Source organism: Bombina bombina, chromosome 2, assembly GCF_027579735.1.
Source record: "Bombina bombina isolate aBomBom1 chromosome 2, aBomBom1.pri, whole genome shotgun sequence".
Taxonomy (NCBI): Eukaryota; Metazoa; Chordata; class Amphibia; order Anura; family Bombinatoridae; genus Bombina; species Bombina bombina.
Genome location: NC_069500.1, coordinates 798,473,040 through 798,498,047, shown reverse-complemented (window position 1 = coordinate 798,498,047; position 25,008 = coordinate 798,473,040). Strand labels below are relative to the sequence as shown.

Here is a 25,008-nt window from a genome sequence, read left to right as displayed (position 1 = left end):
ATTATTGTAATGTAGTTTATTTTTATTGTAATTAAAGGGGTTAGGTTAGGGGGCTTAGTCATTAAATTAGTTTTTTGCATTGTGGGGTTGGCGGTGTTAGAGTTAATAGGTAAATTAGGTTTAATTTGTTGTGTTGGTTGGCGGTTTAGGGGTTAAATAGATGTTTTAGGTAGTTTGGGATGTTGGGGTTTGCAGATTTAGGGGTTAATAATTTTATTACATAGTTGTTTTTTTTCTTAATACTTTGTGTGGGCGGTTAGTGTTTTTTTTTTTCTAAAGTACTTATTGCGGAAGGTTAGGTTTTTTTTTCAAACTTATTGCGGGTGGTTAGTTTTTTTGTTTCTTTGTTTGTAATGCTCCGTTTGCCTTCGCTGCATCACGGTGGATTCAGAAAATGGCAGGGTGGTGAAAGAATCCCCCGAATTCTTTTGACTGCGCGCGCTGCCAACATTCTGTTGGTTGGCTCGAGCTGCCAACATTCCTTTGAGGATGCGTGCGCAACTGCCGACGGACATTACAAACACAATTATAGTATATATTTGTTTAAAATAAGGTGGGCAGTACAGCCAATAACATGCAGCACTACCCTAATTAAAGAATTACACAAAAGTGCACATTCTAACTACAATCTACAGAGCTGTAATGGTCTGCCTGCAACTTTATTAAATAAACAAACAAACAAAATTTAAAAGCTGGGGGCAGGTGAAGAGAAGGTTAAGCTCTAATTTTTAAATAAAGCTTTTTATTAGTGCTTTCTACAATTGTAATGTAATGTTTCAAATGCATGTTAAATATTGTTTACATTTACAGCCCTTTAAAATCTGTCTTGATAGTGATATAGTGACTTTTGTGGCAAATTTCTCTATTAATATCTTCTTCTGTTCATATGTCTTATGGATATATTATTATTATTATTATCAGGTATTTGTAGAGCGCCAACAGATTCCGCAGAGCTGTATATAGATTTGTCTTTGAGAATGCCTTTACAATCCTCAATAGAAAAAGCCTTAGACACAATTGTACTGCAAAAAGTATATGAAAGAGCAACATTCAAACGTTTAAAAATATATTTTTGCATGAAAAAACAAAACAAAAAATGGTTAAGTAAAATAAGTTAACATGAACTAACTGGAAGTTTAGTTAATACATTTGCGGCTAATGTTTAATGCCTGGCAGGGGCCACTTTCACAAAAAAAGCCATATAAAAGTTATTAAATTAAGCACAGGAATATCCATTAAAGGTACATTAACATCAAAATTGCACTTTTATGATTCAGATAGACCATGCAATTATAAACAACTTTCCAATTTACTTGTGTTATCAAATTAGCTTCATTCTGTTGGTATCTTTTATTGAAGAGTAAAACTAGATAGGCTCAAAAGAGCTCAGGAGTGTGCACGTGTCTTTAGTAGTCTATGGCAGCAGTGTTTTGCAACATTATTTGTAGCTTTGTTATATAATGTTGCAAAACACTGCTGTCCCTTTAAAACAAAGAAAAACAAAACACTGATATATAATGTATAATTTTTTCTTTAAGTCTAAAATAAATAAGAATAAATTAGTAACATATAATGAGTAGAAAGAGGAAATTAAGTAACCAAAGTTGAACTTCCATATGTCTGCTTGGTTGCTGATCCTCTTACCTACGGATTAGCGAAAGAGATCAAAGAGATAAATCTTTGGTTAGCGTCATTTGTACCAGCACTTGTATAATTCGAACCAGGGAGAGGTACAAGATAATACTGTGTTACTGTCAAGGCAGTAAAACCTCTGGTTATTTTTGCTAATAATTTATTCACATTTCATCAGATTAAATATTTTTGACTTCAGGCTTACAGTAATTAGGTAATGATGAAGGGACATCTTTCTTTATATCTGTCTGTCTGTCTATCATCTATCCATACATATGTATTGTCTAAGAGAAAACTGAAATAAATCTACCCAGCAATATTTGTTTCGTGCAGGCTACAGATTTTTTAAAACATTTTATTACTTAGGACCTTTAAATACAGAAGAATTGCATAATGAATATATGTATAATAAAAATAAAATACAATAACACGTTCTCAAAATTTCAAATAAGCATAAGATTTTTTTTTCTGACACATTTCAAAATTTCCTCCCATTTCCCTGCCCCCTGTGTCATTTAACAGCCATCAGTGAATCACAGACTAATAATTGTATACACTGTGAACTGGTGGCTCAGAAAAAGTGCTTATAAAAAGTCTGCACAATTTAATAATGGAAGAAAATTGGAAAGTTTTCTTTTAATTGCACATTTTATCTGAATCATAAAGTTTATTTTGACTTTAGTGTCACATTTCTATGCATGAACAGAAAATTTTTACAAACATAAAATTATGATTCTTCAAAATAAATGGATTTGTGATATTATAGCACTGTAGATGAAACAGAACTTCAAACGCTCAAAATATAAAGATAGCAAGATTAAAAGGAACAGTAAACACCAAAAATGTTATTTAAAAAAATAGATAATGACTTTCTTACCTTTTCCCCAGTTTTGCATAACCAACATGGTTATATTAATATACTTTTTATCTCTGTGATTACCTTGTATCTAAGTTCTGCCTCCTTGTCTCAGTTCTTTTGACATACATGAATTTCAGGCAATTAGAGCTGACTCTTAAATAACTCCATGGCGCGAATACAATATTTATCTATATGGCACACATGCTGTGAAAAACTGCCATATGCATTCAGATAAGAGGCGGCCTTCAAGGGTTTAGAAATTAGCATATGAGCCGACATAGGTTTAGCTTTCAACTAAGAAAACCAAGAGAATAAAGCAAATTTGATGATAAAAGTAAATTGGGAAGTTGTTTTAAATGCCATGTCCTATCTGAATCATGAAAGTTTAATTTGGACTTTACTGTCCCTTTAACATATGTCCCCATTTATCAAACTGTAATGTGTTTAACCATAGCAATAATAATGTTCTGTCAGAACTATTCTAAACATTTTTTATTTTTTTTTAATATATATTGTTTTTTATTTATTTCAATTTCACAAGACAAAATCCAGCATGGGCACAGTACAGGACGTTGAGTTCTACTTATGGTTACAATGTTAAACCAGAAAGTGGCATAACTCTCGTTTCAGATAGAGGCAGTCCTGATCACATTCAAGCAAAAGTCCTAGGCATACCTTCCCTTAGTCGGGTTCAAAGTGTTCCTGTAGGATTTATTGCCTATGCTTCAAATAGCAGACTGCATGGTTAGAACTTTACTGCTTAAGCCAAAGTTTCAGGTATTTCTAAACATTTTAATCACAAACCTATAACTGTATATTCATTTAAATCTCACATAAGTATTAAAGGGGCATGAAATCCAAACTGTTTATTTTATGATTCAGATAGAGAATAGAATTTTAAATAACTTTCCAATTTACTTCTTTTATCTATTTTGCTTCAATCTCTTGGTATCCTTTGTTCTGAATCATAAAAAAAAGGGTTTCATGTCCCTTTAATACACACACAAAACAACTAGCATTTCTATCTAATGCAGGCTCTAGTTGCACCTTTTAAAATAGGAGGGCCCATATCTATCCTACTGTAGAAAGATGTACAGTTAAAAAACTGCCAAATTTATTTTCTAATTTTAAAGGTACATGAAACTAATTATTTATTCCATGATTCAGATAGAGCATACAATTTCTAAAAAGTTACCTCTATGATCATATTTACTTTATCTTGCTATGTTTTGATCAAAAGCAGGTAGGTAGGCTCAGGAGCGCATACAAGTGTCTGTCGGACCAAATGGCCGCAGTTTTGCAAGAATAATTTTAACAATGATATTCATTTGCAAGAGCAATATATAGCAGCAATGGTTGATGCCAAGTAGTGCTCTAGAAATGGGCATGCTACCTACCTAGGTATGCTCTTCAACAAAGAACACTATGTGAACAAAGCAAATTTGATATCAGAAATAAATTGGTAGCTTTTTTTTGTATTTGTATGCTCTGTCGGAATCATGGAAGAACATATATGGGTTTCATGTCCCTTTAAATTAAGTTAGCATTAATTAGATTCCTGCACGTGTTCAGCGCCTTACTGCAGGAGTTAAAAGGAGGTCCTATATATAAAAGTGGGTATTTTTTTATTCCTGCTGCATGATCCTAGGGCTTGAGAGGCAGCAGTTATAACAGTGTAACACTTACACTGTTTGTAAAATATTAAAAACATTAATCTTGCATATCATCATTTTGGTAGTATAGTTTATGAGTTATTTGGTAAAAACAAACAAAACAAAAAACATATCACAAATATGTTAAAAAAAAAAAAAAAGACAATACCTGTTGGAAAGATGACTCTATCAAGTTTGCAGGAAACATATTCCTGTATATGAGAGAAAGCAGAAATTTTACACAATGAAATCACATCACAAGTCAAGAAGATAAACATGAGTAACAGTGAAAATAGTAATATAAAGAGGTAAAAATAAAAAAAAAACAACAACCACCCACCAAAAAAACCTGACAGCTTATAGCAATGCCTGAATTATGTATATGTTATAATTAATTTGTAAGGCACCACTAGATTATGTAGCACATGATTCTAAGGATTTGCAACACATTATACTTAGGTCGTATTTACATTGTTTCAGATAATGGATTAGCACCATAACATAGCTACCTATTTATAGCCATACAAAGTTATATTTGCAATTAAAGTAGGATGTCCCTATTGGTGTAGGAGGCAAAAATTAACAAAACATAAACTCTATGAAATGCCTATTGGTGACTATTAATAACCCACACTATGTGTATGTCCAAAAAAGAAAAAGCTCGGCCTAGTCTTTTGAGCCAAACTACTATAACTATTAAAACATAACTTTAAGCATAATCTACAGTAGCAATAAACACATCTATATGGTGTTATCTGATAACGAAAGAGAGATCAGAGAATGCACGTTTTGCCCAAACAGCTTTGTCAAAGGTTCTCTACACCGTTAATGTATGTTGCAACTGCAGTAGCTATGTATGGCTATAAATAGATGTGCACTTATGTTTGGGACTTTGATTCTAGGGGAGTCTGTAAGTTTTAATGGCATATTTTAATGCTTTTTGTTTAACATTTATATTACTTTAAAATGTAAGTTTTAATTTTTTGGGGTGTGGCCCCTTTTTGTGGCATCACTACATTTCAGCTTTATTTAGGTGCTTGTCTATCATTGTTCTTTTTGTCATATAAAATAAATAATATACCTTATTAAATCTAACAAGGCATCTGCAGAACTCAATACGGGTTTCCCTCCAATATGGTCTTCCTTTTGCACAGCAGCTCCAGGATGAATGCTTATTACCAAAATGATACCAACTGCAACAGCCATGAATGTGGTCCAGAGGTAGTATGTGATTGTAATGAGCCCCATCCGCCCACACACCTTAGAATCCATTGTTGCAAGGCCAGACATGAGACTTAAAAATAGAGATAGAGAAAATAGCTAAATGCCAAACATATTAAAAAATATTATTTATAAATGTAGATAGATTATAAACACAGAGAATATGTCCAGGAATATTTAAATTTGTCTCGAAAGAAAATATTTTTAAGTTTTTTTTTTTTACAATTGAATAAGATGTAAATGAAACTTTATTCAAATGTTTTCTATCATTCATATAAAAGAACAGCATTTAAGCATGGAGATTTATTTATTGGCTGGAAAAAATGTGAAGAAAAAGCTTCCTGTTAATGCTCATTAACTGATAGATATTTCCTGCTAATGCTCATTGACGGAGAGGTACCTCCTGCTAATGCTCATTGACTGATAGGTACCTCCTGCTAATGCTCATTGACTGATATGTACTTCCTGCTTGTGCTCATTGACTGTTAGGTACATCCTGCTAATGCTCATTGACTGATAGGTACCTCCTGCTAATGTTTATTGACTGATATGTACTTCCTGCTAATGCTCATTGACTGATATGTACCTCCTGCTAGTGCTCATTGACTGATAGGTACCTCCTGCTAGTGCTCATTGACTGATAGGTACCTCCTGCTAGTGCTCATTGACTGATAGGTCCCTCCTGCTAATGCTCATTGACTGATAGGCACCTCCTGCTAATGTTCATTGACTGATAGGCACCTCCTGCTAATGTTCATTGACTGATAGGCACCTCCTGCTAATGCTCATTGACTGATAGGCACCTCCTGCTAATGTTCATTGACTGATAGGCACCTCATGCTAATGCTCATTGACTGATAGTTACTTCCTGCTAGTGCTCATTGACTGATAAGTACCTCCTGCTAATGTTCATTGACTGATAGGTCCCTTCTGCTATTACTTATTGACTGATAGGTATCTCCTACTAATGCTGATTGACTGGTAGGTACCTCCTGCTAATGCTCATTGACTGAGAGGTACCTCCTGCTAATTTTCATTCACTGATAGGTACCTCATGCTAATGATCATTGACTGACAGATACCTCATGCTAATGTTAATTGACTAAGATTATAAACACAGAGACTATGTCCAGGATTATTTAAATTTGTCTCGAAAGAAAATATTTTTAAGAAAAACATGATTTTTTTACAATTGAATAAGATGTAAATGAAACTTTACTCAAATGTTTTCTTTCATTCATATAAAAGAACAGCATTTAAGCATGGAGATTTATTTATTGTCTGGAAAAAATGTGAAGAAAAAGCTTCCTGCTAATGCTCATTAACTGATAGATATTTCCTGCTAATGCTCGTTGACTGATAGGCACTTCCTGCTAATGCTCATTGACTGATAGGTACTTCCTGCTAATGCTCATTGACTGATAGGTACCTCCTGCTAATGCTCATTGACTGATAGGTACCTCCTGCTAATACTCATTGACTGATAGGTACCTCCTGCTAATGATTATTGACTGATAGGTACCTCCTGCTAATGCTCATTGACTGATAGGTACTTCCTGTTAATGCTCATTGACTGATAGGTACCTCCTGCTAATGTTCATTGACTGATAGGTATCTCCTTCTAATGCTCATTGACTGATAGGACCTTCCTGCTTGTGCTCATAGACTGTTAGGTACATCCTGCTAATGCTCATTGACTGATAGGTACCTCCTGCTAATGTTTATTGACTGATAGGTACATCCTGCTAATGCTAATTGACTGATAGGTACCTCCTGCTAATGTTTATTGACTGATAGGTACTTCCTGTTAATGCTCATTGACTGATAGGTACCTCCTGCTAATGTTTATTGACTGATGGGTACTTCCTGCTAATGCTCATTGACTGATATGTACCTCCTGCTAGTGCTTATTGACTGATAGGTACCTCCTGCTAATGCTCATTGAGTGATAGGCATCTCCTGCTAATCTTCATTGACTGATAGGTACCTCATGCTAATGCTCATTGACTGATAGTTACTTCCTGCTAGTGCTCATTGACTGATAAGTACCTCCTGCTAATGTTCATTGGCTGATAGGTACCTCCTGCTAGTGCTCATTGACTGATAGGTATCTCCTACTAATGCTCATTGACTAGTAGGTACCTCCTGCTAATGCTCATTGACTGAGAGGTACCTCCTGCTAATGTTCATTCACTGATAGGTACCTCATGCTAATGATCATTGACTGACGGATACCTCATGCTAATGTTAATTGACTGAGAGGCACCTCCTGCTAATGGTCATTGACTGATAGGCACCTCCGGCTAATGATTATTGACTAATAGGTACCTCCTGCTAATGATCATTGACTGATAGGTACCTCATGCTAATGTTCATTGACTGATAGGCACCTCCAGCTAATCCTCACTGATAGGTACCTTCTGCTAATGCTCATTGACCAACAGGCACCTCAAGCTTATGTTCATTGACTGATAAGCACCTTCTGCTAATGCTTGCTGACTGATAGGCACCTCATGCTAATGTTCATTGACTGATAGGTACCTTATGCTGATGATCATTGGTACCTCACGCTAATGGTCATTGGCTGTTAGGCACCTCCTGCTAATGATCATTGACTGATAGGTACCTCCTGCTAATGATCATTGACTAATAGGCACCTCATGCTAATGCTCATTGACTGATAGGCACCTCCTGCTTATGCTCACTGTCTGATAGGCACCTCCTGCTAATGTTCATTGGCTGATAGGCACCTCATGCTAATGTTCCTTGACCGATAGGCACCTCGTGCTAATGATCATTGACTGATTGGTACCTCCTGCTAATGATCATTGACGGATAGGTACCTCCTGCTAATGCTCATTGACTGATAGGTACGTCATTAGCTGTACAAATGCTCATGATCAGTCAAATAAGCATTATTCTCAGGGAGTGCATTTCAGCCATTGACCCATAGCAGGGAGCATACAAATGATACAGTTTTATTAGTTTCAAGCCAAGTTTAAACAGATTTTACCTACATCAGCAAAAAATAAAAATTATAAAAAAAATTATAAACCTATTAAATCACTATGTTTAAATGCTGATCTTTCATATTAATGACAAATGATATTTTAGAACAGTGTCCCTTTAATTACATGCTCATTGGATTTATTATGTTTCTAATGACACGTTATATTGAAATTTATATAATATTCTGAAGGAAAATAGTATGAGTTTTCTTTCCATATTCCATATAGACAATTTCAAAACCACAGCTGCATTGTATGTCACTACAAAGGGTGACATCTTGTATTTTGGGCAAATGGCTATAAATTGTTATTACTTCATATTGAAAGTATAATCAGTTGTGAGCTCTTTTTTTTACCTTTACACTCTTTCCATGTCTTAATAGATGTTCACTTAGATCTGGAATTTGTTCCAAAAAGTCTTTGTTTTAAGTGTTATTCATGTATTTGCTTCTAAAATAATATACCACATTTACTTACCTAGAAGTAATAAGGGGGAGAATTAACATCTTCAACATTCTCATAAGCAGTTCTCCTGGAAAGGAGAAATATTGTTTTTCCTATGCAAGAAAACAGATGCATCTGTCAATTTATTATGAAGAATACATAAAAACATTTTAAGTATTGTAACTTATTAAGGGCTAGATTACAAGTGAAGCACAAATATATTAGTGATATTGTGCGCTAACATCTCTCAAATTAAATCTATAGTGCTTGTTTGTCATTATTTAACAAGTTCAAACTAATATATTAGTGCTCAAAGTATGTTTAGGGTGCACTAAGATCTGGATATCGGATAGTGTGTGTGTTAGATCCCTTACTTAATATATTTCTATGGAGGTGTGCTGAAAAATTCATGTCAGATATCGAGTGTTAAAGAACCTTTAAATACAGTAGAAATGCAAACTTAACTAATTCATAATAAAAAGACAATGCAAAATCACAGTCTGACTTTTAAATGAGTAGTAGATTTCTTCTGTAAAATTTAAGTTAGTTTTCTTTTCCCTTCCTCTGCATCATGTGACTGCCATCAGCCAATCACAAATTGCATATACGTATATACTGTGAAGTCTTGCACATGCTAATAGGAATGGGTGAATGTTTTGCAACATTTGAAAATTGAACAAATTTTAAAGTGAAAGTAAATGTTCACACAAACAAATAATGTAATGAATTCCTCATTTAACACTCTATGCAGTCGCTAACTTTGTTTTTTTAAATTCATTATTATTTTTTATATATTTACTATTTTTAGACCGTACCATCTTTTACGTTCCTCCGCCCCCCCCCCCCCGCTCATTTCCTAGTCTAGCTTTATGTGTTCATCCGTGCACGCTCCTGAGCAGCTACATCCATTGTGCATGCGTTAAAATATAAACAAAAATTCTGATTGATCCGATGTAACTATTTGCAATCACATTTGCCTGTTGTGGACAATGCGCATGCGTAGTTGAAGCTGGGGGTGTGAAGTGAGGATATTCAGACGCCACTGGGGGACTAATAAGAATAGTAAAGACGATATTCGTCATTTCTAAATAAAAAAAAATTTGGGATCCGGGCGGAGAGACGGCGAAATAAATATTGAGATTGATTTGTGTTGCGGCATAGAGGTGCTTCATACTTTACTTTCACTTTAACACATTTGTTAATTTCAAATTTTGAATGTTTGTATAACATTCCTTTAATATACTAGTATTTCTAATGCTTTCTTTAAATGTAATCTAATAATTCGATTCAATTTATGCAATATTTAAATTTGAAAAATGTTAATAGATATACTTCATGTAATAGTATTTCTAATGCTCTGTTTAAATGTAATATTCAAATTATGCAATATTTGAAATAGAAACACTCAAATTGATATATTTGGATCTATTATGTATCAGTTTACTAAATTTCCTACCACATGAACCATTAAACTTCTGAATAGTATTTGTTAGATCGAATGTTAGATTCAAAATTTCTAATGTGGATATTCAATCTAATTATGACCATTTGAAAACCATAAATAACATTCAATTACCAAATGTAATGGATTTTAATTCTTATCAACATTCGATTTCTCAAAACGAATGTCCACAGGACTATTCATTCTATCAAACAAATAACACTTTCACCACATTCGCCCATCCTTGCATGCTAAGTTGGAGTTGGTGCCTCAGAAAGGCTGCATATTAAAAGACTGCACAATTTGATAATAGAAGTGAATTGAAAAGTTGTTTAAAATTGCATGTTTTTTCTGAATCATAAAAGTTTCATTTTAACTTTAGTGTTCCTTTCAGCCAATATATATTATATATACATACTGTATATTACACGTATATAATTGTATATAATTGTATGTATATATATATATATATATATATATATATATATATATATATATATATATATATACAGCAAATTTCATATAGAGGCTCAATTTTAGTGACCTGGTCACAGCAGGACTTAAAGAGACAATCTGCTCTAAAATTGTTATTGTTTAAAAAAATATATAATGCCTTTTACTACCCATTCCCCAGCTTTGCACAACCATTATACTATTAATATACTTTATCTCAGATCATTTTTATAGCGTTTCCCAGTAAGGCAATGCTAGTTCATGTGTGCTATATAGTGAGCACTGATTGGCTAAAATGCAAGTCTGTTAAAAGAACTGAGATACAGGGCAGTCTGCAAAGCTTTAGATGCAAGGTAATCACAGAGGTAAAAATTATATTAATATAACAGTATTGGTTATGAAAAACTGGGTAATGGCTATAAAGGGATTATCAATTTTTTGTAAACATTACAAATGTTTGAGTAGACTGTCCCTATAAACACACACATATAAGGATGGAAGTTATTTAAAAAACAAATTATTTATTAAAAATGACATCATCTAGATATTTGTAGCATCTCAGTTAAGAATTTGTATTAGAAATGTTTTATATCTAAATACATTACTAATATCCAAAGAGCACCATTTTATTTGTTTAGTATAGCAGCATGCTTAGAATATCTGCATTAGGATCCCAACTAACTGAAATTTAAAATCAGAAGATTCAATGGAGTATCTTTATTAGTCTCAAAATAAATTATTGTAAACATATGAGGGAAAAAACCTTCCACTGTAAATGTTGTGTATCTTGATGTAGCTTGGTATATGCTTCTATTGCTTTTATTCTTTAAAACTGCCTGGAACTGCGCTCCACTGGTATGAGGGAGTTCATGTTTAAAATGGATGTTTGAAGCAAAAGGATGAGGTATTGTAAAACTCATTTAAACAATTATAGCAGAATGCCCTGCTTCTATGGAAAAAGTCATCTAGTTTGTTTGGATTTGTAAATATGCTATAAATGATTTATTTTGTATCAAAGTATCTATAGAAATACAGACAAGCTTATAGGTAAATGTATGTGGCTGTACATGCCCCTTTATTATTACAGCCGTCTAGAGTCACTAAAACTTTGCCGTTGTGGATTCACTCGGTCAGGGCTAACAAAATAATAACATTGATCTTAGCCAGATTGATGAATGAACACAGGTCACAAAAATAGAACACAAATAAAGGCGTAAGAGAAGATAAATCCAATCACTTGAATGGATTATGTGCTATTTCTAAATGCAGGTTAACGAGAGGTTTAAAGTACTGACATTTGTTCTGCATCAGCTGTGGTAGGGCAAGCAGTACGAAAACTGCATATGATATTGAGTAGGAAGGACCTTGTTCATACAATATAATATAGTTCTATGTGTTCTCTACATTTATCATTAAAAAAAGACTATAAAGGGGAAAACAAATTTGGGTGGCATACACTGCTATTATTAAAGTGATTGTAAAGTTTTAACATGTAATACATCATATATCAAATCATTCATAAAAAGAGCGGCACTTTAAGTCATGAAAATGTTTAAGCACATTTCCTTTGTAAAATATTTACAATTTAGAGATGTAAACATTTCGCCGTTCCTCCGCCCACATCTAATACTTTATTTAGCAGATTGATGAATCTGGCTTCATCCAATCGTTTTATGCCCTACGAGCTGGATGCCAAGTGGGGCACACAACAATTGGATGAAGCTGGATTCGTCATTGATCTGCTAAATAAAGTATAAGATGTGGGCAGAGGAACGGTGCAATGTTTACATCTCTAAATGGTAAATATTTTACAAAGGAAGCGTTCTTAAACATTTTCATGACTTAAAGTGCCGCTCTTTTTATGAATGATTGATATACAGTGAAGTACATCTTACAATCACTTAAATGTTAAAGGGAAATTACATGTATATTTCTGTGAAACATTTTTCTTTCTATTATTTTGGGGCTTGTCAGTGTCCACTTATAGAGTTGAGGGATTTTGCCCAGTGAGCTTCTTTCTCACACACCAGTATTGCACTGTTTTAAAGTCAAAATAAATGCTTTTCATTTTATCTTGCATTATTGAAATGTTTAGAGTTTAAGATCCATTTAACTGATAGCAGCAGTGAAACAATAACCTTCATTTAATGAAATCTGTTTGTCAAACTAATATCTTGCAGAAAAACAACACAAAAATAAATGCCACAACATTATAACTCGAAAATTGTGTAATTCAAAGTGATTTGTGCTCATTCCTCTTCACAGCCACGAGTTAAGCTCAAGTATTATCAATGTGGCTGCATCTTACTTGGAGCTGATCATTTCTTGGAGCAAAGAACAAGTTCCTATGTGAAGGATACCAACATCACAAAACACCTTCAAAACCTTATAAAGCAAATAAGTTAAAACAGAAAAAAACACTATAAAAAAGTCCTCTCTAATAAACGCAAAAATAAAGAAAATTTGAAAAGAAGTAAAAAAATAAAATAAAAACGAGACAAGCTTATCAGCTTTGACATAGCGAGACATGACAGTGAGATAAGATATTTCACAGGGGACAGTAGAGTCTTTATAAATTTTATGTGCTGGGCTGAGGTGTAGGTAACAAATCCTGACTACAACTCTAGAACACTCCAGTACACTAGTGGTAAGCTCCTGTGGCTGCAAGGTTTTCTATAACAAGAGAGACACACACAAATATAACTTCTTAGTTGCTTAGAAAAAGGTTTGATAAAATAACAGTTTTTACTAAATTATACACACACCAAATAAGTAAATCAATAAAAAACACAATAATGTGAAAAAATACAAGTGAATATGTTCTGATTTTTCAAAAATATGTGGATATTTTTGCATAAACAAGTGGTTTGTCCCTTTAAGGCCAATAGGGGTAATTCCTCCAGCACTGTATATCAAAAGGAAAACAGACACACAATATTGAGTACTGTCAGGAAAACAAACTGTGATTATACATGAAATCTTACTCTTTACAGAGCTTTTGAGACAGGTAGGTTTTAAAGCCCCTCTGCTTCTCCAGTGATTACAGGAACACTGCTTTAATATGTATATTTAAAAGGTTTATTAAAATATATAGGCCATAAAGATCTATGTATCCACTGTTTACAAGATCACCACACTGCTAAGCTCAGTAAGCTGTATAAGTTAGCAAACAGGGCTATACTTAGCAGGCTATCAAGGCGGTTACTGGGCTGCAATCTTGTGCTGTATTGCTTTCAGTGAATCAGTCTTTCAGTCCATAAAAAAAAATATCCAATGACCGTTTCGCCAGATGTCCTCCAGCTTTTTCAAAGAATTACCCCATTGGCCTTAAAGGGACAGACCGCTCTTTTATGCAAAAAAAATCCATATACCCTTTTTGGAAAATTTAAAAAATATATTCACTTATATTGTTTCACACTATTATTGTGTTTTTTAGCAAAAGGTTTGCTAATAATTTAGGTATCGGGCACTTAGTGCAACTATAGATATAAATGAGAGGGCTGCCGATTAATGATACACTGGAAAAGATAGGTAAAGTGATGCTCAATGAAGTTCATACATTATCTCGCCCTCAACCTCATGAATGTCTATTCATCTAAACCAGTGGTTTTCAAACCTGACCTCAGACCTCCCTAACAGGCCAAATTTTGAGGATATCTGAACTGGAGTACAGGTGAAATAATCATCTTATTAGTAAACACGGTTATTTTACCTGCTCTCAAGCACCATGTTTCAAAGCACTGTGTAAACCTATAAAAGTTGTTTGCTTAGTTGTTAGAATCTGACAGAAGATTGCATGATTGCTATACACTTTTATGGCAGAGCACACAAATAGGACACGGTGGAGCAATGGATAGAAATATTGTCAATTTAAGTCTACAATAAGCTAAGGCAGTGCGTTGTGATACTATAGATGCTGTGGAGCCGTGACTGTAAATCTGTCAGTAAATGGCAGAGCTTTCTTTGACAACAACTGGAATAATCGAAAACCCTGGCTATGGAGCCATGACTTCAGTGCATTATCAAATGTTCTGTGTATTAGGGAAGATTTTATAACACAGTGGAAAAAGATTACCATTGGCTGGAACTGGATCACATGACCAAAGCATATTTTTTATTTTATTATGAAGTGCAGGTCTGTAAACTGTTTATGAAACTTTTTTATATATATATATATATATATATATATATATATATATATATATATATATATATATATATATATATATATATATATATATATATATACAGGGAGTGCAGAATTATTAGGCAAGTTGTATTTTTGAGGATTAATTTTATTTTTGAACAACAACTATGTTCTCAATGAACCCAAAAAACTTATTAATATCAAAGCTGAATAGTTTTGGGAGTAGTTTTTAGTTTGTTTTTACTTATAGCTATTTTAGGGGGATATCTGTGTGTGCAGGTGACTATTACTGTGCATAATTATTAGGCAACTTAATAAAAAACAAATATATACCCATTTCAATTATTTATTTTTACCAGTGAAACCAATATAACATCTCAACATTCACAAATATACATTTCTGACATTCAAAAACAAAACAAAAACAAATCAGTGACCAATATAGCCACCTTTCTTTGCAAGGACACTCAAAAGCCTGCCATCCATGGATTCTGTCAGTGTTTTGATCTGTTCACCATCAACATTGCGTGCAGCAGCAACCACAGCCTCCCAGACACTGTTCAGAGAGGTGTACTGTTTTCCCTCCTTGTAAATCTCACATTTGATGATGGACCACAGGTTCTCAATGGGGTTCAGATCAGGTGAACAAGGAGGCCATGTCATTAGATTTTCTTCTTTTATACCCTTTCTTGCCAGCCACGCTGTGGAGTACTTGGACGCGTGTGATGGAGCATTGTCCTGCATGAAAATCATGTTTTTCTTGAAGGATGCAGACTTCTTCCTGTACCAATGCTTGAAGAAGGTGTCTTCCAGAAACTGGCAGTAGGACTGGGAGTTGAGCTTGACTCCATCCTCAACCCGAAAAGGCCCCACAAGCTCATCTTTGATGATACCAGCCCAAACCAGTACTCCACCTCCACCTTGCTGGCGTCTGAGTCGGACTGGAGCTCTCTGCCCTTTACCAATCCAGCCACGGGCCCATCCATCTGGCCCATCAAGACTCACTCTCATTTCATCAGTCCATAAAACCTTAGAAAAATCAGTCTTGAGATATTTCTTGGCCCAGTCTTGACGTTTCAGCTTGTGTGTCTTGTTCAGTGGTGGTCGTCTTTCAGCCTTTCTTACCTTGGCCATGTCTCTGAGTATTGCACACCTTGTGCTTTTGGGCACTCCAGTGATGTAGCAGCTCTGAAATATGGCCAAACTGGTGGCAAGTGGCATCTTGGCAGCTGCACGCTTGACTTTTCTCAGTTCATGGGCAGTTATTTTGCACCTTGGTTTTTCCACATGCTTCTTGCAACCCTGTTGACTATTTTGAATGAAACGCTTGATTGTTCGATGATCACGCTTCAGAAGCTTTGCAATTTTAAGAGTGCTGCATCCCTCTGCAAGATATCTCACTATTTTTGACTTTTCTGAGCCTGTCAAGTCCTTCTTTTGACCCATTTTGCCAAAGGAAAGGAAGTTGCCTAATAATTATGCACACCTGATATAGGGTGTTGATGTCATTAGACCACACCCCTTCTCATTACAGAGATGCACATCACCTAATATGCTTAATTGGTAGTAGGCTTTCTAGCCTATACAGCTTGGAGTAAGACAACATGCATAAAGAGGATGATGTGGTCAAAATACTCATTTGCCTAATAATTCTGCACTCCCTGTATATATATATATATATATATATATATATATATATATATATATATATATATATATATATATATATATATATATATATACACACACACACACACATGTACACACAAAAAACAGGGAGTATTGGCGCACATCCATTTGCAAATAAACACCACATTTTTAAATGCTGCAAAAAAATTGCCTGCAACAACATCTATTCTTTTAAATAAAATTGGGATCTTAGTTACACAATATGGCCATATTCTGCTTAGCCAGTTACCAACTTACTTTTTGCAGCATTTAAAAGTGTTTATTTGCAAAATGGATGTGTTTTGTGTAACTACTTGGTCACATTGACAGCACTCCCAAAGATGTGTATATAAACTTTTTGTAAGGTGTGCTAAACCAAATTTTGTATTACACACACATATATACTGTATATATTCTTTTATTAATGCTGTTGTTGATTATTCAATTAATTTGTATTTACTGTTCTTTAAATGCTGTCATAGATATTAAAACAAGCTTTCAATGTAAAATGTGTGTATTAACATCAACTATACTATTAGCAAGACAAGTAGTTGAACTGGGTTTGGGAGTTGTTCATATAGTTGTACTGGAAAATTCAGAAGTTATCATATAATTATACAGTAAATATAATTACAAATAATAAGCACAGTTTAGTATCAGATTGTCTTCTTTCCCTAAAAAAAAGCCTAACACCTGCGATCAAGGAAACAAGAGCTTCGTAACGCAGCCCCATTGATGTCTATGGGGAAAAAATGCATGTTTAAACCTAACAACCTAACATAAACCCCAAATCTAAACACCCCTAATCTGCCGCCCCCAACGTCACCGCCACCTACCTACACTTATTAACCCCTAATCTGCCGCCCCCAATGTCGTTGCCGCCACTATACTAAAGTTATTAACCCTTAAACCTCTGGCCTCCCACATCACTACTAACACTAAATAAATATATTAACCCCTAACGTAACCCTAACATAACCCTAACACCCCCTAACTTTAACATAATTAAAATAATTCTAAATAAAACTTACTATTAATAACTAAATAATTCATATTTATAAATAAATACATACTTACCTGTAAAATAAACCCTAAGCTAGCTACAATATAACCAATAGCTTAGGTTTTATTTTTATTTCACAGCTAAGTTTGTATTTATTTTAACCCCTTAACGACCGAGGACGTGCAGGGTACGTCCTCAAAAAAAAAAGGCAGTTAACGCCTGAGGACGTACCCTGCACGTCCTCGGTGTGGAAAGCAGCTGGAAGCGATCCTGCTCGCTTCCAGCTGCTTTCCGGTTATTGCAGTGATGCCTCGATATGTAGGCATCCTGCAATAACCTTTTTAAGCCATCCGGTGCAGAGAGAGCCACTCTGTGGCCCTCTCTGCACCGGAGATCGGTGGCTTTCCTCGTTGGTGGGTGGGAGCCGGACCGGGAGGCGGGTGGCGGCCATCGTTGGCACTAGTGATGAGGAGGGGGGCAAGATCGTGGGCGGGGATGTCCGGGGGCACGCACAGGCCCGCGCGCGTGCACGGGAGGGCGGGCGCGTGCACGGGGAGGGAGCGGGTGGGAAACGCTACACTACAGCAAAAAGTTTACTAAAATGCTAAAAAAAGGGGAATACAAGTTTTAAAAAAATCAATCTATCAAGGTGTGGGGGTTGGTCTGTGGGGGTTGGTCTGTGGGGGTAGGGAAGCTACACTACAGAAAAAAAAAAACCAGAAACAAAAAAAAACATTTTTTTCTGCAAGTTGGGTACTGGCAGACAGCTGCCAGTACCCAAGATGGCCCCCAATAATGCAGAGGGGGAGGGTTAGAGAGCTGTTTTGGGGGGGATCAGGGAGGTTGGGGGCTAAGGGGGGATCCTACACAGCAGCATATGTAAATATGCTATAAAAAATTAAAAAATAAATAAAAAACCTTTTTTTTTTAGTACTAGCAGACTTTCTGCCAGTACTTAAGATGGCTGGGACAATTGTGGGGTGGGGGAGGGAAGGGAGCTGTTTGGGAGGGATCAGGAGATGGGATGTGTCAGGTGGGAGGCTGATCTCTACACTAAAGCTAAAATTAACCCTGCAAGCTCCCTACAAACTACCTAATTAACCCCTTCACTGCTAGCCATAATACACGTGTGATGTGCAGCAGTATTTAGCGGCCTTCTAATTACCAAAAAGCAACGCCAAGGTCATATATGTCTGCCATTTCTGAACAAAGGGGATCCCAGAGAAGCATTTACAACCATTTGTGCCATAATTGCACAAGCTGTTTGTAAATAATTTCAGTGAGAAACCTAAAATTGTGAAAAATTTAGCGTTTTTTTTAATTTGATCGCATTTGGCGGTGAAATGGTGGCATGAAATATACCAAAATGGGCCTAAATCAATACTTGGGGTTGTCTACTACACTACACTAAATCTAAAATTAACCCTAGAAGCTCCTTGCATTCTCCCTAATTAATCCCTTCACTGCTGGGCATAATACACGTGTGGTGCGCAGTGGCATTTAGCAGCCTTCTAATTATTAAAAAGCAAAGCCAAAGCCATATATGTCTGCTATTTATGAACAAAGGGGATCCCAGAGAAGCATTTACAACCATTTATGCCATAATTGCACAAGCTGTTTGTAAATTATTTCAGTGAGAAACCTAAAGTTTGTGAAAAAATTTGTGAAAAAGTGAACAATTTTTTTTATTTGATCGCATTTGGCGGTGAAATGGTGGCAAGAAATATACCAAAATGGGCCTAGATCAATACTTTGGGATGTCTTCTAAAAAAAATATATACATGTCAATGGATATTCAGGGATTCCTGAAAGATATTAGTGTTCCAATGTAACTAGCGCTAATTTTGAAAAAAAGTGGTTTGGAAATAGCAAAGTGCTACTTGTATTTATGGACCTATAACTTGCAAAAAAAGCAAAGAACATGTAAACATTGGGTATTTCTAAACTCAGGACAAAATTTAGAAACCGTTTAGCATGTTTTTTTTTTTGGTGGTTGTAGATGTGTAAAAGATTTTGGGGGTCAAAGTTAAAAAAGTGTGTTTTTTTCCATTTTTTCCTCATATTTTATAATTTTTTTATAGTAAATTATAAGATATGATGAAAATAATGTTATCTTTAAAAAGTCCATTTAATGGCGAGAAAAACGGTATATAATATGTGTGGGTACAGTAAATGAGTAAGAGGAAAATTATAGCTAAACACAAACACCGCAAAAATGTAAAAATAGCCTTGGTCCCAAACGGACAGAAAATGGAAAAGTGCTGTGGTCATTAAGGGGTTAACTAGGTAGACTAGTTAATAAATAGTTATTAACTATTTACTAGCTACCTAGTTAAAATAAATACAAATTTACCTGTAAAATAAAACCTAACCTGAGTTACACTAACACCTAACATTACAATACAATTAAATAAATTAAATTAACAAAATGCAATTTTCTAAATAACAAAAAAATAAACACTAAATTGCACAAAATAAAAAAAGAAATTATCAAAAATAAAAACGAATTACTCCTAATCTAATAGCCCTATAAAAATAAAAAAGCCACCCAAAATAAAGCAAAAAACCCTAGCCTACACTAAACTGTCAATGGCCCTTAAAAGGGCCTTTTTCAGGGCATTGCCCCAAAGAAATCGTCTCTTTTACCTGTAAAAAAAATAATACAAACAACCCCCCAACAGTAAAACCCACCACCCACACAACCAAACCCCCCAAATAAAAGCTATCTAAATAAACCTAAGCTCCCCATTGCCATGAAAAGGGCATTTGGATGGGCATTGCCCTTAAAAGGGCATTTAGCTCTTTTACATTGCCCAAACCCTAACCCAATAAACCCTTAAAAAATCCTAACACTAACCCCCGACAATCCACTTACAGTTTTTGAAGACCGGACATCCATCCTCATCCAGGCGGCAGAAGTCTTCATCCAAGCGGGCAGAAGACCTCATTGAAGCGGGCAGAAGTCTTCATCCAGACGGCATCTTCTTTCTTCATCCATCCGGCGCGGAGCGGGTCCATCTTCAAGACAACCGGCGCGGACCATCCTCTTCTTACAATATTAGCTGAAGAATGAAGTTTCCCTTTAAATGACGTCATCCAAGATGGCGTCCCTTACATTCCGATTGGCTGATAGAATTCTATCAGTCAATAGGAATTAAGGGGGGAAAAATCCTATTGGCTGTTACAATAGCCAATAGGATTGAGCTTGCATTCTATTGGCTGATTGGAATAGCCAATAGAATGCGAGCTCAATACTATTGAATGGTTGCAACAGCCAATAGGATTTTCCCCCCCTTAATTCCTATTGGCTGATAGAATTCTATCAGCCAATCGGAATGTAAGGGACGCCATCTTGGATGATGTCATTTAAAGGGAAACTTCATTCTTCAGCGAACATCGTAAGAAGAGGATGCTCCGCGCCGGATGTCTTGAAGATGGACCTGCTCCGTGACGGATAAATGAAGATAGAAGATGCTGTCTGGATGAAGACTTCTGCCCGCTTTGATGAAGACTTCTGCCGGCTTTGATGAGGACTTCTGTCCACTTGGATGAAGACTTCTGCCGCCTGGATGAGGATGGATGTCTGGTCTTCAAAAACTGTAAGTGGATCGTCGGGGGTTAGTGTTAGTTTTATTTTAAGGGTTGTTTTTTTGTTTTTTTTTAAAGGGGGAGTTTTATTTTTAGCTTAGGGTTTGGGCAATGTAAAAGAGCTAAATGTTCTTTTAAGGGCAATGCTTATCCAAATGCCCTTTTCAGGGCAATGGGGAGCTTAGGTTTATTTAGATGGGTTTTTATTTGTTGGGTTTGGTTGTGTGGGTGGTCGGTTTTACTGTTGGGGGGTTGTCTGTATATTTTTACAGGTAAAAGAGCTGATTTCTTTGAGGCAGTGCCCCGCAAAAGGCCCTTTTAAGGGCCATTGGCAGTTTAGTGAAGGCTAGGGTTTTTTTATTTGTAGGGGGCTTTTTTATTTTGATAGGGCTATTAGATTAAGAGTAATTCTTTTAATTTTTGAAAATTTCTTTTTTTCTTTTGTGTAATTTAGTGTTTATTTTTTTGCAATTTAGATAATTGTATTTTGTTAATTTAATTTATTTAATTTTATTGTAATGTTAGGTGTTAGTGTAACTCAGGTTAGGTTTTATTTTACAGGTGAATTTGTATTTATTTTAACTAGGTAGCTAGTAAATAGTTAATAACTATTTATTAACTTGTCTACCTAGTTAAAATAAATACAAACTTACTTGTGAAATAAAAATAAAACCTAAGCTAGCTACAATGTAACTATTAGTTATATTCTAGCTAGCTTAGGTTTCATTTTATAGGTAAATATTTAGTTTTAAATAGGAATCATTTAGGTAATAATAGTACGTTTTATTTAGATTTATTTTAATTATATTTAAGTTAGGGGGTGTTAGGGTTACCTTAGGTTTAAGGGTTAATAGGTTTATTATAGTGGCGGTGTGGGCAGACGGCAGATTAGGGATTAATAATATTTAAATAGTGTTTGCGATGTGGGAGGTCAGCGTTTTAGGGGTTAATAATTTTATTATAGTGGCGAGGATGTCAGGGCACGGCGGAATAGGGGTTAATACCTTTTTTAAGTGGCGGTGATGTCCGGAGCGACAGATTAGGGGTTAATACATTTATTTTAGTGTTTGCGATGCGGGGGTGCCGGTTTAGGGGTTAATAGGTAGTTTATGGGTGTTAGTGCACTTTGTGACAGTTTAGTTATGAATTTTATGTTACAGCTTTGTAGCATAAAACTCATAACTACTGACTTTAGATGGCGGTACGGATCTTGTCATTTTAGGCTGTACCGCTCACTTTTTGGCCTCACAGCAAAACTCATAATACCGGCACTATGGAAGTCCCATTGAAAAAATACTTTTTTAAAAGTACGGTACTGACGTTGTGTGACAAAAAGGTGTGCGGTACAGCTATTCTGACAAGACTTGTAATATCAGCGGTAGGGAAAAAGCATTGTTATGGGCCATAACTATGCTTTTTGAGTCATAACGCAAAACTCGTAATCTGGCTGATAGAATTTTAAACAGCTTTCCAATTCACTTCTATTCTCAAATTTTCTTTGTTTTCTTGTTATCCTTTTAAAATTCGAGGTGTAAGCTCAGGAGTGAGGTTGTGTCTGCAGTATATGGCAGAAAATTTGCAACAATGTTTTACATTAGCAAGAGCACTAGATGGCAGCAATATTGCAATCAGCCAATTGCAAATGCATATATAGTATGTATACAATGTCAACTCTTGCCATCAGCCAATCACAAATGCATATATGTATACACTGTGAACTCTTGCCATCAGCCAATCACAAATGCATATATGTATACACTGTGAACTCTTGCCATCAGTCAATCACAAATGCATATATGTATACACTGTGAACTCTTGCCATCAGCCAATCACAAATGCATATATGTATACACTCTGAACTCTTGCCATCAGCCAATCACAAATGCATATATGTATACACTGTGAACTCTTGCCATCAGCCAATCACAAATGCATATATGTATACACTGTGAAATCTTGCGATCAGCCAATCACAAATGCATATATGTATACACTGTGAAATCTTGCGATCAGCCAATCACAAATGCATATATGTATACACTGTGAACACTTGGGCCTCTAGTTATCAAGGTCTGTCGGACCTGATCCAACAGTGTGGATCATGTCCGCCAGACCTCGCTGAATACGGCGAGCAATACGCTCGCCATATTCAGCATTGCACCAGCAGCTCACAAGAACTGCTGGTGCAACACCGCCCCCTGCAGACTCGCCGCCAATGGGCTGCCAGCAGGGAGGTGTCAATCAACCCGATCGTACTCGATCGGGTTGATTTCCGGCAATGTCTGTCCGCCTGCTCAGAGCAGGCGGACAGGTTATGGAGCAGCGGTCTTTGTGACCGCTGCTTCATAACTGCTGTTTCTGGCAAGCCTGCAGGCTTGCCAGAAACACAGGGCATCAAGCTCCATTCGGAGCTTGACACATATCCCCCTTGCCATCAGCCAATCACAAATGCATATATGTATACACTGGGAACTCTTGCCATTAGCCAATCACAAATGCATATATGTATACACTGTGAACTCTTGCCATTGGCCAATCACATATGCATATATGTATACACTGTGAACTCTTGCCATCAGCCAATCACAAATGCATATATGTATACACTGGGAACTCTTGCCATTAGCCAATCACAAATGCATATATGTATACACTGTGAACTCTTGCCATTGGCCAATCACAAATGCATATATGTATACACTGTGAACTCTTACCATCAGCCAATCACAAATGCATATATGTATACACTGTGAACTCTTACCATCAGCCAATTAAAAATTCATATGTGTATGAACTGTGAACTCTTGCCATCAGCCAATCACAAATGCATATATGTATACACTGAGAAATCTTGCCATCAGCCAATCACATATGCTACACTGAACTCTTGCATATGCTGAGTAGGAACTGGTGCCTCAGAAAGTGTGCATTTAAAAAGATTGTGCACATTTTGAAAATGTAAGTTTTTTCATGATGTAATGCTCTGTCTGAACCATGAAAGTGTTATTTTGACTTAAGTGTCCCTAAACTGGCCATTAGAAGCAAAGGGAATGCTAAAAATAGTTTTGTCCACGTTAATACTGTATGCTTTGGATAAAAAAAAAAAAAAAAAAGCACCACTTGTAATACCAGATTGTGCTTTAGTTTTTTGTGACTCACGCAAATATAATAAATACCCTGCACTATTGATTGATAACCTTGTTACTACTGTAGAAAAATATATTTCTTTAAGTGACAGTAAACACCTTGTAATTACAATACATTTCTTTTGTGTTGCAATAAAATAACATATCAGCTAAGTGTTAGTATTTTTAAAACAAATGAACACTGCAATTATTTATCAAAATCCAAACCCGTCCACCATTAGCCTTATTTGGAGAAACCAATCTGTGCTTTAGTCTGCAGACAACAAGGCTAACCATGGTCATAATGGGGCCAATCACAATCCTTTAGAAAAACTTATCTAATGTTTTTCAACAGAAAATTTCCATTAAAGGGACAGTCAACACCAAAATTGTTATAAAAGTAGTGAACATAAAATTTTCGGTTCGCGAACGGCGAACGCAAACTTCCGCAAATGTTCGCGAATGGGCGAATCGGGCGAACCGCCATAGGCTTCAATAGGCAGGCGAATTTTAAAACCCACAGGGACTCTTTCTGGCCACAATAGTGATGGAAAAGTTGTTTCAAGGGGTCTAACACCTGGACTGTGGCATGCCGGAGGGGGATCCATGGCAAAACTCCCATGGAAAATTACATAGTTGATGCAGAGTCTGGTTTTAATCCATAAAGGGCATAAATCACCTAACATTCCTAAATTGTTTGGAATAACATGCTTTAAAACATCAGGTATGATGTTGTATCGATCAGGTAGTGTAAGGGTTACGCCCGC

General features: G+C 35.7%; 1 protein-coding gene across 1 annotated transcript in view; it reads right to left on the bottom strand.

Moving 5' to 3' along the window:
* LOC128647289 (uncharacterized) overlaps positions 1 to 25,008 on the bottom strand; it is a 340,270-nt gene that overhangs the window by 283,824 nt on the left and 31,438 nt on the right. Inside the window, exons 3-5 of the mRNA XM_053700082.1 lie at positions 8,850 to 8,929; positions 5,225 to 5,437; positions 4,313 to 4,355 (exon numbers count right to left, since the gene is read on the bottom strand). Coding sequence (XP_053556057.1) covers positions 4,313 to 4,355; positions 5,225 to 5,437; positions 8,850 to 8,929 — 336 coding nt within the window. The remainder of the gene's footprint in view (positions 1 to 4,312; positions 4,356 to 5,224; positions 5,438 to 8,849; positions 8,930 to 25,008) is intronic.